General features: G+C 48.8%; 2 protein-coding genes and 1 long non-coding RNA gene across 3 annotated transcripts in view; 1 reads left to right on the forward strand and 2 right to left on the reverse strand.

Annotated features, from left to right (window-relative positions):
• The window catches only part of LOC133265390 (uncharacterized), a 396,645-nt gene that overhangs the window by 320,007 nt on the left and 62,099 nt on the right, over positions 1–14,539 (reverse strand). The gene's annotated exons all lie outside the window — the stretch shown is intronic.
• LOC133265377 (uncharacterized) overlaps positions 1–14,539 on the reverse strand; it is a 192,805-nt gene that overhangs the window by 161,609 nt on the left and 16,657 nt on the right. The window lies entirely within an intron of this gene.
• On the forward strand, positions 96–12,746 carry LOC133265208 (uncharacterized). The gene is made up of 11 exons (XM_061445515.1): positions 96–182; positions 3,586–3,977; positions 4,656–6,110; positions 6,945–7,037; positions 7,602–7,706; positions 8,353–8,462; positions 8,806–9,000; positions 10,225–10,387; positions 11,273–11,438; positions 11,610–11,704; positions 12,315–12,746. Exons 2-11 carry the CDS (start codon positions 3,821–3,823, stop codon positions 12,398–12,400), a joined length of 2,625 nt encoding a protein of 874 aa, XP_061301499.1. The 5' UTR covers positions 96–182; positions 3,586–3,820; the 3' UTR covers positions 12,401–12,746.

A 14,539-nucleotide genomic window follows, 5' to 3' on the forward strand; every position in this document is an offset into this window, starting at 1 on the left:
AGATTTAGGACAATAACTGACAAAGTTCAAGGAAATTGCTGTCTCCAAATGCTACAGGTGCCAGTATGTGAAGCAACTGGCCTCAGGCTCCTCCTACAGAGGAGGACTATAAAACTGGTACTGACCAGGAAATGAGAGGGACAAGAGCATCCTCCCATTGAGCTGAAGTGTCACCAAACCAGGTAATCCAAGCTACAGAGGGAGAAGCGAGGCATTGGTGGTTTTCTTTGGTGCTTTTCTTGAATACATTCAGTGTTTTGTCATTTGGCTGAATCTTTTCATAGCTCTCCTCCTTCTAAATAGTCAGCTCTGTGATGCTGCCTGCCATGGGCTGTGGGTTCACTGAAGGGTTAGTGCAGAGGTGGATGCTGCTGCTGCCAGGAGACGTTGGGACTTTTCATTCCCAAGTGGATGTTTGGACTTTGGGGGGATGCCATAGCTCTTTGCTCGGTCCAAGAGTGAAACCTGGGGCCATTCAACATGCTGCAGGTTCTTCAGTACAGAACAGCAGCCTGGTGTGGTACACCTTGCATTTAAAACCAGAATCTTCTACTAAATACTATGGCAGATCCTTAATCACTGTTGATGCAGCAATGCACCTCAGGCAACTTGGTGCTGGTTTTCATCAGAGGAGAGTCAGGGTTGGGATATTTAACCCAGCTGCATGGCATTGTTGTGCACTGTTAATCTTGCTATATGTGCTTAGCCAAAACCAGTTTCATTTCATTTTCTTAACATGTTTATCTGGAGAGAAGCAGTGTTTCCTTTGAGCTGTGTAAACAGTTGTTATCATTAATAAGGTGGGATGGAAAACTAATAGTAAAATGCCACGTGGGAATAAGTGTCTGATAAATGTAACATATTGGTGTTTATATATGTGTCCCATGGCATGCTAAGCTTTGTTCCAACCCCCTTTGGAGGCAATGTCCACACATCAGAATATTCCCATTAGTGTAAGTCAAGGTGAAGCACAAACGACAGTGCAAAGCAGATGCACACAGCAGTGTCTGCAAAGCCCAGGTATAGCAGTGAAGTGGAAGAGGGGTGCAGAAGAATGTGACCTATTCTGGAAAGGGAGTTATTGCAAGAAAGGCAAGAAAAAGGTGATCAGAGACTGCAGCAAGCAGCCCACATGGGCATGGCTCATGCTGCGGGGACAAGAGGCAGGACGGAGGGAGGACATCACAAGCCATTTCTGCAAACCCCAAGCTGATGAATGTCAGGGGCAAGCAGGAAAAAGGAAAGAAGATGGAGGAGGTTGGGTGAGGAAAGGGATGGCTTTGGCTTTGTCCTTGCTGCATGAGGGATTTGTGCAAAAGAAGGATAGCCCCGGGCTGCCCCATCATCCGCCAGGCTTGGCAGTGCCCCAGGTCTCCAGGTGCCTCCTCACTGTGAGGACATCTCCATCCTTGTGGTTTCCTGGACAGTGGCTGTGCTGGCTGGTACCCCATGTCTGCAGAGAGCTGCTAACCCCACATGGTAGAAAGAGGTTTGCTCCTCTGCCTCCACACTGCCCTGTGTTGCTTGCAGAATATCCAAACAGCTGCTTTGCATCAGTCTCAGCTGAGGACACCCAGCTTGCAGGCTTGAGGACAAAGGAAAGGCTTGGTGGGAGATGCCTCCTTGCTGTGTTTCGTGGAGCAGAGAGGTGTCACGCTTGGTTTTCACTAGCACGTGTAGAGAAACAGGTCCTACCAAAGTGCCAGAGGCAACAGCTGCGCAAAACAGATAAGTGACAACAGTGATGAGAGGTTTTATTCTATGGACAAACAAGGCTTTGAACAGAAAACACCCCTGTTACCATGCAGAAGCCTCATTTCTTGCTGCAGCCCACATCATCACTAGTGCTGCTACCCCTGAGACAACAACGGGAGGGGATTCATTATTTGATGTGTCTCTATGCTGCATGAAATAGAGGGGGAAGCAATGCACAGTTTGTGTTTCCAGAGAGTGGGGGATGCTGTGGGTAGGTCTGCAGCAGTTTCCAACCCCAAGCCCTTCTCTTCCCAAATGAAGTTCCTTCATCCTCCTCCTTTTCCATATCTTGGTCTAAATCCTCTCACATCCTCTCCCTTTACACCTCTGTAGCATGATAGGGCATATTCTCAGACATCATTTGAAGGGTTGCACTGCAAGAAGAGAGAAACACCCCTATGAGTTGTGTCCCTACGTCCTTCGCAGAACCAAGCTGTGTGTTGCAGGCTCTAAAACCACTAGTTATGCAGGAACTGCCAATATGAGCTGTGGCAAATTGAAAAGCACTTCTGCGAGCCAGGGAGACACCTGGCCAGCCCATCTTCCTCCAGAAACCCATCTCATCCTCCTCCAGAGACTGACTCAAAACAGGGGCTTGTTGCAGCATACCTAGAAAGCCACCGTCTGAGCTATTTCAGAGCAAAACATCTGGAGGAAGTAAAGATCATGGCCCACCTCCAAGTATAAACATGTAAACCAAACGGCTTCTTTATATCTGAATGCCATGTGGCATGACAGCATCATGGACAGCACAGGTACTGCTCAGCTCTTCCTAAGGTGCAGTCTTAGGGCCTTCCTCAGGTCAGTACCTTATAGAGATGCTTGTGCCTCCTGCAGAACTGTGATTTGGTGCATATCTCTGAACCAAAAAACCCTAACCTTTAGCACAATGAAATAATTGATTTAATGAATTGCCCTCCCCAAGGCTCACTTGATTGTTTTTTACCATTTCCGCATTTCCTGAAGTTTAAGTCACTGAATCAGTTCAGAGCTATTAGGAGTCAATTTATCCTTCATTCCTCATTCTGGAGAAAATCACATCCTTCAGAATCAGTGGAGAAAAGGAAAACATGGGGGTTTAGTGGAACAACAGTCCAGAGGCCTGTGATGTTTGCAAACTGTGCTGATGAATACTACGTGTTTAAGAGCAGACACTGGGATTTGGGTTGATTAATATTCACAAAACTCTCTCTTCTCCGGGTGGTGCTCCTCCACTCCTCACTTCCCATGTCAATAGCAGTGCTGCATGCTTCCCTTGCTTTTTGGAATGGCTGAGAACAGACTACATCACTTTCTCCTTTTCCAGCTCCTTTAGGTCATCTGGTGTGCCAAAAATACCAAAATAACAAGAACATTGCTGTTTTATTTTCATCTTTGTTTCCTAACAAAAACCTCCAGAGAGAAAACTCCAGCTCATGGTACCCAGGAGTGCAGAGGAATGGAAACGTGGGGGCTGCCTGCAAATAGACGAGTTAATGGTAGAAATATGAAGGGTTTGAAAATAAACTGTTTAGTCACTGGGGTTTCAAGAAAGGGATGGAGCTGGAAAATTCCATCTGGAAGGGAGACTGTGTATGCGTGCGCCGTGCCTGCCTGTTTGTCTGTAACAGTGGATAAGAAACGTCCTGGAATGGCTCAAAAATACCTTGTGGGTTTTGTCTGAATGTTTGTTCACTTGTGTTAGGCTATTCATCGCTCTCCATCTCCAGCAGCTTGGAGGAGAGGGGACAGGAACCATCACCAACACCTGCAGCGCTTTGGGGCACCTAAACATGTTTTTGCCAGAAATCCTCGTAGCCTAAATAGGTTGTGTGTGTTTTTTCTGGATAGGACTCCGGAAAGTAGACACCTAAAGCTGTGCTTTGAATCGAGCCTTTGTCTGGAGCAACGAGCCGGGAGGCGCGGTGGAAACACCTGAGCCTGTCACCAGTTCCTCCCTGCTTGGAGCAGGGGCACGGCTCTGAAGGCTGGCCGAGTGCCCGCGCCGAGGCAGCGCTGGTCTAGACGCCGGGGACGGTGAGGCGGTGGGGTGACCGCCGGCGCTCCTGTTGTGTCTGCAGGGGCCATGGCGAGCACCGCGGGTTTCGCCGCTGTCTTCTACAGCGAGCCGGCAGTGCTGGGGCTCCTGGCGAACGTGGTCAGCGCCTTCCTCCTCTGCCTGCAGAACCTCACTGTGGTGCACACCGGCATCAAGCCACAGGGAGCAGAGGACATCCTCGCAGGTGGGTGATGATGCTCAGGGGGGATACCAGGGGTGCTGCTCAGAGGTGAACTTGGCCTGAGAGCACTGCTTCATAGTATTGGACTGTAGGCGCTGTGTATATTAGCAAGAAAGACCCAGTTTCACTCCCACTACACACACACACACGCACATATGTGCTGTATATTGAATCGATTCATAGAATCCCAGGGTGGTTTGGGTTGAAGGGACCTTAAAGCTCACCCAGCTCCAAGCCCCTGCCACTTCCACTAGAGCAGGTTGCTCCAAGCCCCTGTGTCCAACCTGGCCTTGAACACTGCCAGGGATGGGGCAGCCACAGCTTCTCTGGGCACCCTGTGCCAGTGCCTCAGCACCCTCACTGAGAAGAGCTTCTGCCTAAGAGCTCATCTCAGTCTCCCCTCTGGCAGGTTAAAGCCATTCCCCTTGTCCTGTCCCTACAGGCCCTTGTCCAAAGCCCCTCTCCAGGTTTCCTGTAGCCCCTTTAGGCACTGGAGCTGCTCTAAGTCTCCCTGAAGCCTTCTCTTCTCCAGGCTGAACCAGCCCAGCTCTCAGCATGTCTCCACAGTGGAGGTGCTTCAGCTCTCGGAGCATCTTAATGTCATCTGTACTCACCTCAACAGTATAACTCTCTCTTAGCCTAACCTCTAACTCTACCTGACCTCTTCATTGTGTCTCTCAGGTGTCCACCTCATCCTGACTGGAGGCTTTGTCCAGCTCCTGGCAGGATTTCTTACCTTCCGGAAGTATGACCACCTTGGAGGCACAGCCTTTTTCACCTTCTCTGCTCTCTGGAGTAGCTATGGGGCTACACGCATCATTGTGGCCGCGTACCCCTCCTTGCAGAACGTAACACTGCCCTCGGGGAATGCCAGCCACCTCCTGCTCACTGACATGGCCCAGCTCTCTTCTAGCCAAAGTGTGGTGGCTGGGCTGGTTGCCTACATTTCCATTTCCTTCATCCTGTCCTTCTGCTCAGCCACAGTGAACTACATCATGCCCTTCATATTTGGGGCCATCGCGCTCGCCCTGGTGTTTGAAGCGGTTGCCCTGTTTGGCCAGTGGGCCCTGGTAGTATCTGGTGTCATTGAGATTGTCATTGTCATCTGTGGGTTGTATGGAGCCGTGGCTCTCCTGTTGAAGGGCATCACACAACGGTACGTCCTTCCAGGCTTTGGGCATCCTCTCTTCAATGTCTTGCTACTGGGGTCAGCACAGAGGAGCTCTTCCAAGGCCATCGGGGAAGAAAAGAAGAAGAATACAAAGTATGCCGAGCCCATGGCCCTAGGCAACATCTGCGATACCATCTCTGCCTTTATGTTTGCCTTTTACTTCTTTGGGTACATGAAGACCTTCTGTGTGGGAGCAGCGTGGATATCCATCATCTCCAGCTGCCAGCTGCTCTCCAGCTTCTACAGCTATCTAAGAGGTGATGTCTACCACACGACCAAGCTTGGTGTCCACAGCATCTACTGGCTGGTGATGTCATGGGAAGAGTTTATAGTCAACACCTTCCTCGGGCTGTCCAAAGCTGAGGAAAGCAGGCTAGGAATGTTTGGAGGGTGGTTCTTCCTGGCCATTGCCTGCATGCTATTTCTGATGTCGACCCACAAAGATACCCTGGAGATGCTGCAAAACGCCTCATTCATCATCCTCACAGCAGCCTCCATCCATCAGATCCCGATGCCAGGTGCTTACCTGTTCCTGGGGGCTGCCTGCAGCCTTTGCACTGCTCTCTCACTGTATGCCACTTTTGCCACCCTTATCAACTCCATCGGGGAGAAGGTCTTGATTCCAGTTGGCATGCAGGCTATGTCCAGCTCAGCTCTGCAAACCGTGCTGATGGCTGCCAAAACCTACCTCACAAGGTCCAAGAACTTCCCAAGTGGCACCAATGCTGAAGTGCCAGATGCATTGTTCTACGTCTGCAATGGCCTGGCTGCAGTCTCTGCCATCCAGGGTAGCTTCAGTGAGCCCAGCAGACAGCAACTCTCCATACCCTCCGTGCTCATCCCAGGAGCCATAATGCAGCTCTACATCTGCAGGATCCAGGTTCAAAGAGGGAGACGGTTCGGTTGTGTTCTTCCATTCTGCTACTCTGCCTTCTGGGGAGCATGGACCTGGCTTCGGTTGGCAGGTAATGCAAGGTCAGGATGATTACTTTGCCTTCTCAAAAAAAGGGGTGCTTTTAGGAAATTACAGGCTACTTTCTTTAACATAATTCCTTCTCCCAGGAGATTCAATGACACCAGGTTTACCAGCATTTCTCCTTGTAAATAGATAATGACTGAACATCTCAGCTTGTAGTCAAGCAATCGATTGCCATTGCTGCTGTCACTTGGTACTCTCACAGCTACAGGAGTCCAAGCTGTGCCTTCAACCCAACAGAGGTCAAAATGTTCCTGCTAAGCTGTTGTGAGACAGCACTCAGACTGTTTCTGCACCGTTATCCCAGAATAACAGTTCGAGAGATGCTTTTCAGGCAGTGGCAGGCTCCAAGTTCATGGATTTATCCTTCAGAAGCCTAGAGGAACTCAGTTACTCATAGCCATGAAAGAAGAGCTCGGAATGCTGAGCCTGGGCATTAAAAAGCCTTATTTGGCTCCAGGTGGGCAGCATGTTCATAGAATCTCAATGCCAAGTCCTATTAAAATGAGCACCTGTGGGGAAAGTTAAAGCTATTGCTTAAGAGGTAATGGCAAGAAGCTGTTAATGTTTTCAGCCAGACCCTGTTTATTACAAGCTGGAGGCAAAATCATCACCTTTTCTGGATAACCACCCTCAGTCCTCCAGTTAATACCTAAAATGTTTTGCATTTCAGAAGCAATGGGTTTGGATGTGGATGATTTTCTTTATAGTGGCCACCATCAACTGTTTTGAGTTGTGGTCATTCCAGCTGCAGATATGTCATTCTTCTGTTATGCTGCACATGATGGTTTGCTCACAACCCAATCTTCTGGTCCTGTTTCAGGCCACTTGGTGAACATCAGTGCAGGGAACAGCGAAGGATTCACTGCAGGTTCCGTTGCCTTTTTGGTGCTCAATGCTTTTCTAATTGTTCTAGGTAAGTCTCAGAGCCATGTGTGATTGTTTGCTGCAGGATGATTGGGTCAGAGCATTAATCCCATCATGTTTGTTCTGTGGTGGAGATGCACAAGAGTCTCAGATCTCTCTGTCACGCCGATTAAGGAAGAACTCAAGTGTTTTGCCCACAGCAAGTAGCAGAAGCTGACTTGAGCTTAGAAGAACCAGTCATAATGGAACGGAAGAACATTTCAAAGAAAATAAACGGTTCAAGTGAGGTGAAAGTGTCAGATGGACTGGGCCCTTGGCATTTATCCATGGTCCAGCTGCTGTAAATCAGAGTCTTGGCTGCCCAGGAAGTGTTTTCCATGTGAGCACAGTGTACTGGCAGGTTAAGGGTTTGGCAGCTTGTCTCTTGAAAGCTGAGGGCTGAATGAACCGTAGCCAAGCCTTTCTTCCTCCATGAACATGGAAGTCAGGCCACACACTGCTCGGTTTAATCAGATAAGATTAAGTTGATTTAGGAACTCTTCTGCTGTTTCACATACATTTTTATGGTCCATTCTCTGATGTGGTTCCCTCTTGTTTCCATTTCTTTTCACAGCTTCTACTTTTAACGTGGTGCTTCTCTGCATGACCCTTGCAATGGAGCTCTTGACCGTTTGTTTTCTGCTCTTTACGTTGGAGAAACTCCCTTTGCCATTTGAAAGTGAGTTTTGGGTGAACTTGGTCATCAAAACTTCACCCATAGAGTGCAGTGAGTGGGTCTCTGGTTGAGGAACAACGCTCTGCACAAGCTCAGCATGGGAAAACACAAGTGGAAGAGTGTGTCATCTTTCCCTACAAGACTGGCCTCTCAGCTCCATGATTGGAGGAGGAAACCTTTCCTCATATCATCCACAGGTCCTTGAGCTTCCTAATAAGCATTTAGATGTGGCTGATAGTGCTGGATGAAGTCAACCTCCTGAGGTTCTGTACAGACCTTCTTGCTAGCAGCTGTTCTGTGAGCTAAGGCTTGGGATGAGCTCAATGTGCCACTGGTGTGAATGGCTGTAGTTCTGTTGAAACTTTGGCTTTGCTGCAAGTGACAGTTCCATTTGTAATGATGTTAAGTGCTTTAGCAAGATGCTTTGTAGAAGCTTTTCCACCAGAACAAAAACCCAAAGCCACATGGCAAAATATGCACAGGTAGGCAAGGCTGGAAATGCCTTGGAATTTTAGACCCACAAGTATGCTGGACTGAAAATGGTGCATGACAGGAAAGACTGAAGTAAGTTTGCAATGCTGGGAAGTGATGAGATAGAGAAGAAAATGAAACCCTTCCTGCCTTTGACTCTCTGTTTTTTCTTTCCCAGTTGTGATGCTGAGCATCTTCAGCATCATCTGCTTCTACGGAGCCACAGCATCACTTGCAAACAACATGTTTGGGAAGGATCTCATGATGGTGGGAACCCCACTGTTCACAGTAAGACACTTTTGCATGATGGTGTAGCTTCCCTGGTCAGGAGGGATAACCCGAGTTCTTCGATCTTACCTAAGGGATTTCAGATTTCCATGGAATTTCTCTTCCTCTGAATCCTCACCTGAGCTTTGTCTTTATTACTGGGACAGAAGTAATCACTTCTGCCTTGTAATTCATCTCACCTACTTGAGGTAGAACATCCTTAGAATTGCTGCTTATGCGTTTTGGCTATCAAGGCAGCATGGCACAGTGAGGTACCTGCATTTGGGTGGACTGTATCCTACTCTCTGTCTCATCTTTCCTTATTCCCACTGTAATGGATTTGTTGCCTCCTGCTTATTGCCAGATTGAAAGCTCCAAGAAGGACACCAAGGATCCTCCACCCTGCATCTGCCCCAGGTCCCACTGTACAAGTGGCTTGAGGACCATTGCTGACTTGCTGAACACAGGGGCGGTATGTGGGGTACCAACAGACACTGTGTATGCTTTGGCAGCCTCCTGCAAACACCCTCAAGCCATCGAGAAGGTCTACAGAATCAAGGTGTGAATACAAGGCTGTCCTCTTGTTACTTGGCTTCTGTTAATGTCCTATAGATGAGTTATGTACAGGAACAGAAATGGGAGCCCCTTATTTCAAGTTGTTCTAAGCCTCAGAATTTGACTATAGATGGAGTTTATGAGCAGCCAAACCAAAAAGTCAGGGCCCATTTCCTGAGCTGAGCAACATGGGGTGAAGCACCCTCTGCTCTGGGTGTGGGGCAGCGGGGATAAGACATCTACATCCTGCTTCACTGGGGGGTAAAGCACAAACCCAAACTGGAACCACCCCGATGCTTATCACCAGTGGATCCAAACCTCTATTTGTCCTCTCTGTCTTACGAAGTGCTGAATAAGAATCCCAGCTCTAAATTCCCCCAGACTTTTGGAGACATTCAGTGCTGGAATCAGACCCAAACTTTGCAGCTTCAATACAACTTTTGCAGCCTGGCCCTGTCTATTCTCCATGAGGCAATTTCCTGGCTAGCCTGGAGAAATAAGCATAACAGACTATCTCAGCTGGCACTTAGTGTGAACATCAGCAACAAAGGCAGTCTTTTCTGTCCTGCTTTGATGCCAATGCTAACCTTCCCTCTCGATGAGATAATATAAACAGAATGTAAATACATGCTCAGTTCCTTAGTCATTTGGCCCTACTGAAACTAATGTCAGTTGAGGACTGAAAGGACACTGCTTTGTGAGCTCTTTTTATGTTCCCTCCGTACCACTGTTCATTTTACAGCAAACTTATTTCAAGGCACTGATGAAGTGGTCGTGTAGGTGTTGTTTTGCAGGGGTTAGGCTCTCCCTTCCGTTATCCTGTCATTAATTGGTGGGTTTGACCTTGATTTGTACCAGTGTAAGTCAGAAGAGGATCAGGGCCCTGGTGTAGAAGGTATTAAAAGCACTGATAAAGAGCAGAGCGTCAGTGGTCCTTTATTGGTTGTGTCTACAGCAGCAGATTTGGATGCATCTCACCAAGATCCCAAGAGCAGGCCACTGTTCTCTCTCTTCTTCAGTTTGCACATGTAGATCTGAGCTGAGGCATCAGTCACAGCATCCAGCCCCCTCCTGTGCTCAGCATTTGGAGTAGAGATGACATCTTACTTCCTTGGAGCTCCTGGACCCTGGGAAGCACATAAACCAGGGTTCCTGTGGGCTTCCATCTTCTCAATGCAAACTCTGTCTTCATCTATTTCTTCCCTTCCTCTATTCCTGTTTTTTGCAGGACAGGCCTCAGGAGAAGCCCATCTGCATCTTTATTTCAAACCTGGAACAGCTGCGAGCGGCTGCTCCCCCCATCAGCCCATTGCTTTGGGAATTCATGGAAAATGTTTACCCTGGTGGCATCGGCTGCATCATCAAGAAAGGAGAGTGGCTGAAGAAGTTAGGTGAGATGAACAGCACAGCTCTTCTCTCCCGCTTTCATGTTTTCAGCACAGCAGGTCTGCCATCCACAAGACTTTCTGGATGTCAATGGGGAGAAATTATGCTCATTTTATCCCCAGAAATCATCTCTGAAACTGTTGTATGCCTGGGTGAATGTTAAAGAGGCTGTTAAAGCACTGCAATGACTCGTGAACATGTGAGCCAGCAGCATGGTTTCTTTAACTCAGGCAGACTTGAAGCAAGGGAGGTTCATCAGCCTGGGAGGGTCACCTCCTTCAAGCCCATAACTGTTAGCTGGGAATGAGCAAACCCTGGGTGGAGCATCAGATGGATGAGCAATCCCAACGGGGACAAGGTTCCTATGTGCACCACTTCTCATTGCCTCTTCCTTCCCATCCTATGGACAAAGTCACAACACTGTGAGCAGTGTATGACTCACTCAAACCTGGATTCTGGGAGTCAATGACAATATTACAGGCTGAAGACAGCAGGAGTGAAGGGTGCATAACAGGGAGAGGAGTGTGACAGGAGTGGGAGGGTAGACAATGATCACAAGAAGTCAGACCCTAAAGGAAGGTGTCCCTGCTCTGCAGAGGATTAGAACCAGATGATCTCTAAGGTCCCTCCCAACCCAACCCATTCCATGATTCTATGATCCTATGTCTATGAAAAAAGCTGTGCTGATTTCCAGACATCAGTCTTTTCCTTTTAACCCAGCTAGTCCCCAGATCTTACAGCTGCTCTCATGGATTTCTGATAAGAAATCCGATCAGAATTGGAGTATGGAGCAGGGCCACTTGCAAAGGAAGCAGTAGGTATCCCTCTGATGCTACACCGGTCATTGTGCCAGTCTTGCCTCTGCCAACGTTCCCTGTCTTTCTTTCAAGGGGTTGGAGCAGGCTACAGCAGAGTGGGAACTCAAGACAGCATCATGATCAGAGTGCCTGACCTGACTGTCCTGGTGCACCTCATTGACATGACAGGGCCTTTGGCGATCACGTCTGCTAATCCCAGTGGGGAGGTTGACAGCACACACCATGACATGGTCATCTCGTGAGTACCCTGCTCACCAGCACTCCTGTTGCAGTGCAAGCCACTGTTAAAGGGTGGCCAGCACATCTGGGTGGTGTATAGACCACGATTTGATGCCTTGCATGGAGGGTACCTTTGGCACGATCTAATATGAAGTACTGTGCAGTGTTGTTGCTTTTTTTTCCCCTACAGGCGTCTTGGCCATAAGCTGGAGGGTGTCCTGTGTGATGGAGAATCTGATGAGGTGGTGGCATCCACTGTGGTCAACTGCACAAAGATTGACGAAAGTGAGTGTAAGAACCACCCTTTCTATGTCAGCAAGTGCATTTTCCTGGGAGGTTTCCAACCCTTTCAGTAGTATCAATCTGGCAGCACAGCATGCTCCAAAAGTAACAGTTCTCTGGTGCCTGGACATTTCCAAACATGTTGATGAAGAGGAACAAACAAAAGATGTCCTTGGAAGACCTCTGTGTTGACAGAGAACAAGGCAGTGAGGAGAAACACGGTTGTGCAAGCAAAACCTGCCTTGTAACAGCAAAAATGCTTCAAGTGGGAGGGTGGATGCTTCTGAGAGGAAGGGTGGATGCTCCTTGCAGCCCACCAGAATGAAGCTCATCCACAATGACATAACAGCACAAGCTGAGGTGTCGTTAGCTGGATGTGGGTTGTCATCTGAGAGGGCTTCACTGGTGGAAAACTAAACCCTTGAACAGAGTGTAGGGTCAGTGTCAGGAGGTGGGTTTGCTTTGCAACAAGTTTTCTGGTCCTCTTGCTACACAACTTTATTATTTCGTTGTCCTGAGCACTTGGATGGCTTTCCTGGTCCAAGATATTCCTTTATATCCCATCTCTTCCGTCCTTTGGGGATTATCCTGACTTCTTTCTTCTTCTGGGAAGGTGGCATCACCATCGTGAGAGAAGGCTGCATACCAGCAGGCAAAGTGATGCAGATATTTGAAAGAGTGAAGAATAGAGCAGTCTGAACTGAAGGAAACGGCCCCTGAGCAAAGGAGCAGCGCCTGCTCTCGCTGGAGGACACAAAGCATCCCAAGCCTCACTGGAGGACGTGGCGCTGTGAAAGCCATACCTTCTCTAAAATCAAGCCCCCACCTCCGTGGGAAGCAGCAGCATTTCTGCACCCAGCCTCTCTCCTGGGAGCTTTCTGTGGTTATTTATTGTTTTCTCCAGTAAGTGCCTGAAACCACCAGGAGACCTGCCCACAGAGTGCGGCAGGATCGGGAGCTGATGCCTCACTGCAGGAATTCCCAGAGCGCCTGTTTCCTAAATGCCTTGAACTGTGAAGTCCATCCCTGCTTGTATATCCCCTTCCATAGCACTCGGATCTGTGTATTTTAAACTGCTAAAATCCATTAAATAAATCCTCTTTTTGGAACATAAAGTTTCATTCGATTTTTCCACCAAGCTATTGCAAACTCCATGGCTGAACGCTAGAGGAAGGAATAAATATTGGAAGGCAGGATTCTAACAGAGGGCTCTCAGAGAGTAAGTCATTCCCTGTCATCCTCTGGCATCACCCCAGCCGTTCCCTGCTTGGCCCAGGTGAGTCCCCAGCTGGTCTCAGGGCACTCAGCTCCTCACAATGTACAGAGGGCGATGTGGGTCTGTGGCCAAGCCCCAAGCACATGGACCTGTGCAACATAGCATGGCGGGGAGGGAGCTTTCTGCCAAGAGCAGAGGACAGAACTTTCCTCTCCCCCAAAACAAATAAGACCCAGGGGAGGCAAGGATGAGGGAAATTCACGCTTAATAAAGGCAAACCCCAACCAAGGAAACAATGAGTTAGGACCTGAAGGCAGGACACTGGCCCCAAAGCGCTGGGATGTGCATTACAGATTTGGAGGGTTTCTGTAATGTTTTTTCCTGTACTGGAGGCAGTGTCCAAGCAGCAGATCTCTGCCAGTTCCCTACAGTTGTTCCTTCTCCTCCCTCCTGCTTTGGGCAGGGAGGTTGTTCCCTTGGCACAGCCATGGTGCCACCTCCCACCAGCCATGGGATGAGCCTCTTCCCTTCTCTTAATTATGATCATTTTAGAGCATCGTTCTGTCTTGCGCATGGGCTTCTCTCTCAAACCACATCCCCCCTTACACCCATGGGCAGAAGCTTCCTCCCTCCCTGCTCACCCGACACGGCTCTGGGACCTGAGCAGCCAAACCTGGGAGCTTTTGGGGGCTGGATTCCTCCTACGCTTCGTTACTAACATGTAAACAGTAACTCCGGTTTTAACCGTGCTCAGCTTGCTTTGGCACTGGGGTTGTTGTCCATCTGATCCTCCACGAGGTGCAGCCTGCTATTTAGTTTGCACTCAGGAGTCACCATAAATAGCAGCTTTTGCTGCGGCTCCAGGTGACGGATGTTGTTTCATTCAAGCAGCTCCTCAAACTCCTGCTTAAAACTCCTTGGAGGCTGTTCCTTGGGTCTGAACACAGGCTCCCCTTCACCCTACAGCCCTCTGACCCTGCAAACCCACCGGTACCCTCTGCTCCTGGGCTGAAGAGCCCCTGCTCACTCCACTCGGGCACAGACGGGCATTCCCAACCTCCTGTGGTTTCCCAGCCTGTGCCAGCATCTGTAAGCAGAATGAAGTCACACTGTCCTCCCTGCACATACCTTATGGCAGCCAAACAGACTGCTCTAGTGGAAGGTGTCCCTGCCCGTGGCAGGGGGTTGGAACTGGATGAGCTTTAAAGTCCCTTCCAACCCAAACCATTCTAGGATTCTATGATAAGCCCTTATTCAATAAACACATTTAAGTGCCCACTGAGGTCCACCGCCACCCAGCAGAGACTTAACTTTAAGGATGTGGTGAAGTCCCACAACACGGGACTTCTCTCATGCTTTAATACTTTAATACTTGAAAAACTACTTGACCTCTCCAAGCAAATCAGTTTGGATTTTTAATACTGGCCATAAAATCTTGGTACAAATAAAGCCAGAAAGTTCCTTCTTGACTTGTCACCTCTGCAACTGTACGCCTGTGTTAGACCCTCCCCATGGTGGTGACACAGGACATTTCAGCTCAGGGGAAGGACGTGGAGTTCCCCATCGGCTGTGGTCCATGCACACACCAAACAGACCAGGACTGGGTAAATCAAGGCAGGCTT

Source organism: Pezoporus flaviventris, unplaced genomic scaffold, assembly GCF_033815535.1.
Source record: "Pezoporus flaviventris isolate CSIRO_AGI_PZ_B2104156 unplaced genomic scaffold, CSIRO_AGI_Pfla_v1 ptg000005l, whole genome shotgun sequence".
Taxonomy (NCBI): Eukaryota; Metazoa; Chordata; class Aves; order Psittaciformes; family Psittacidae; genus Pezoporus; species Pezoporus flaviventris.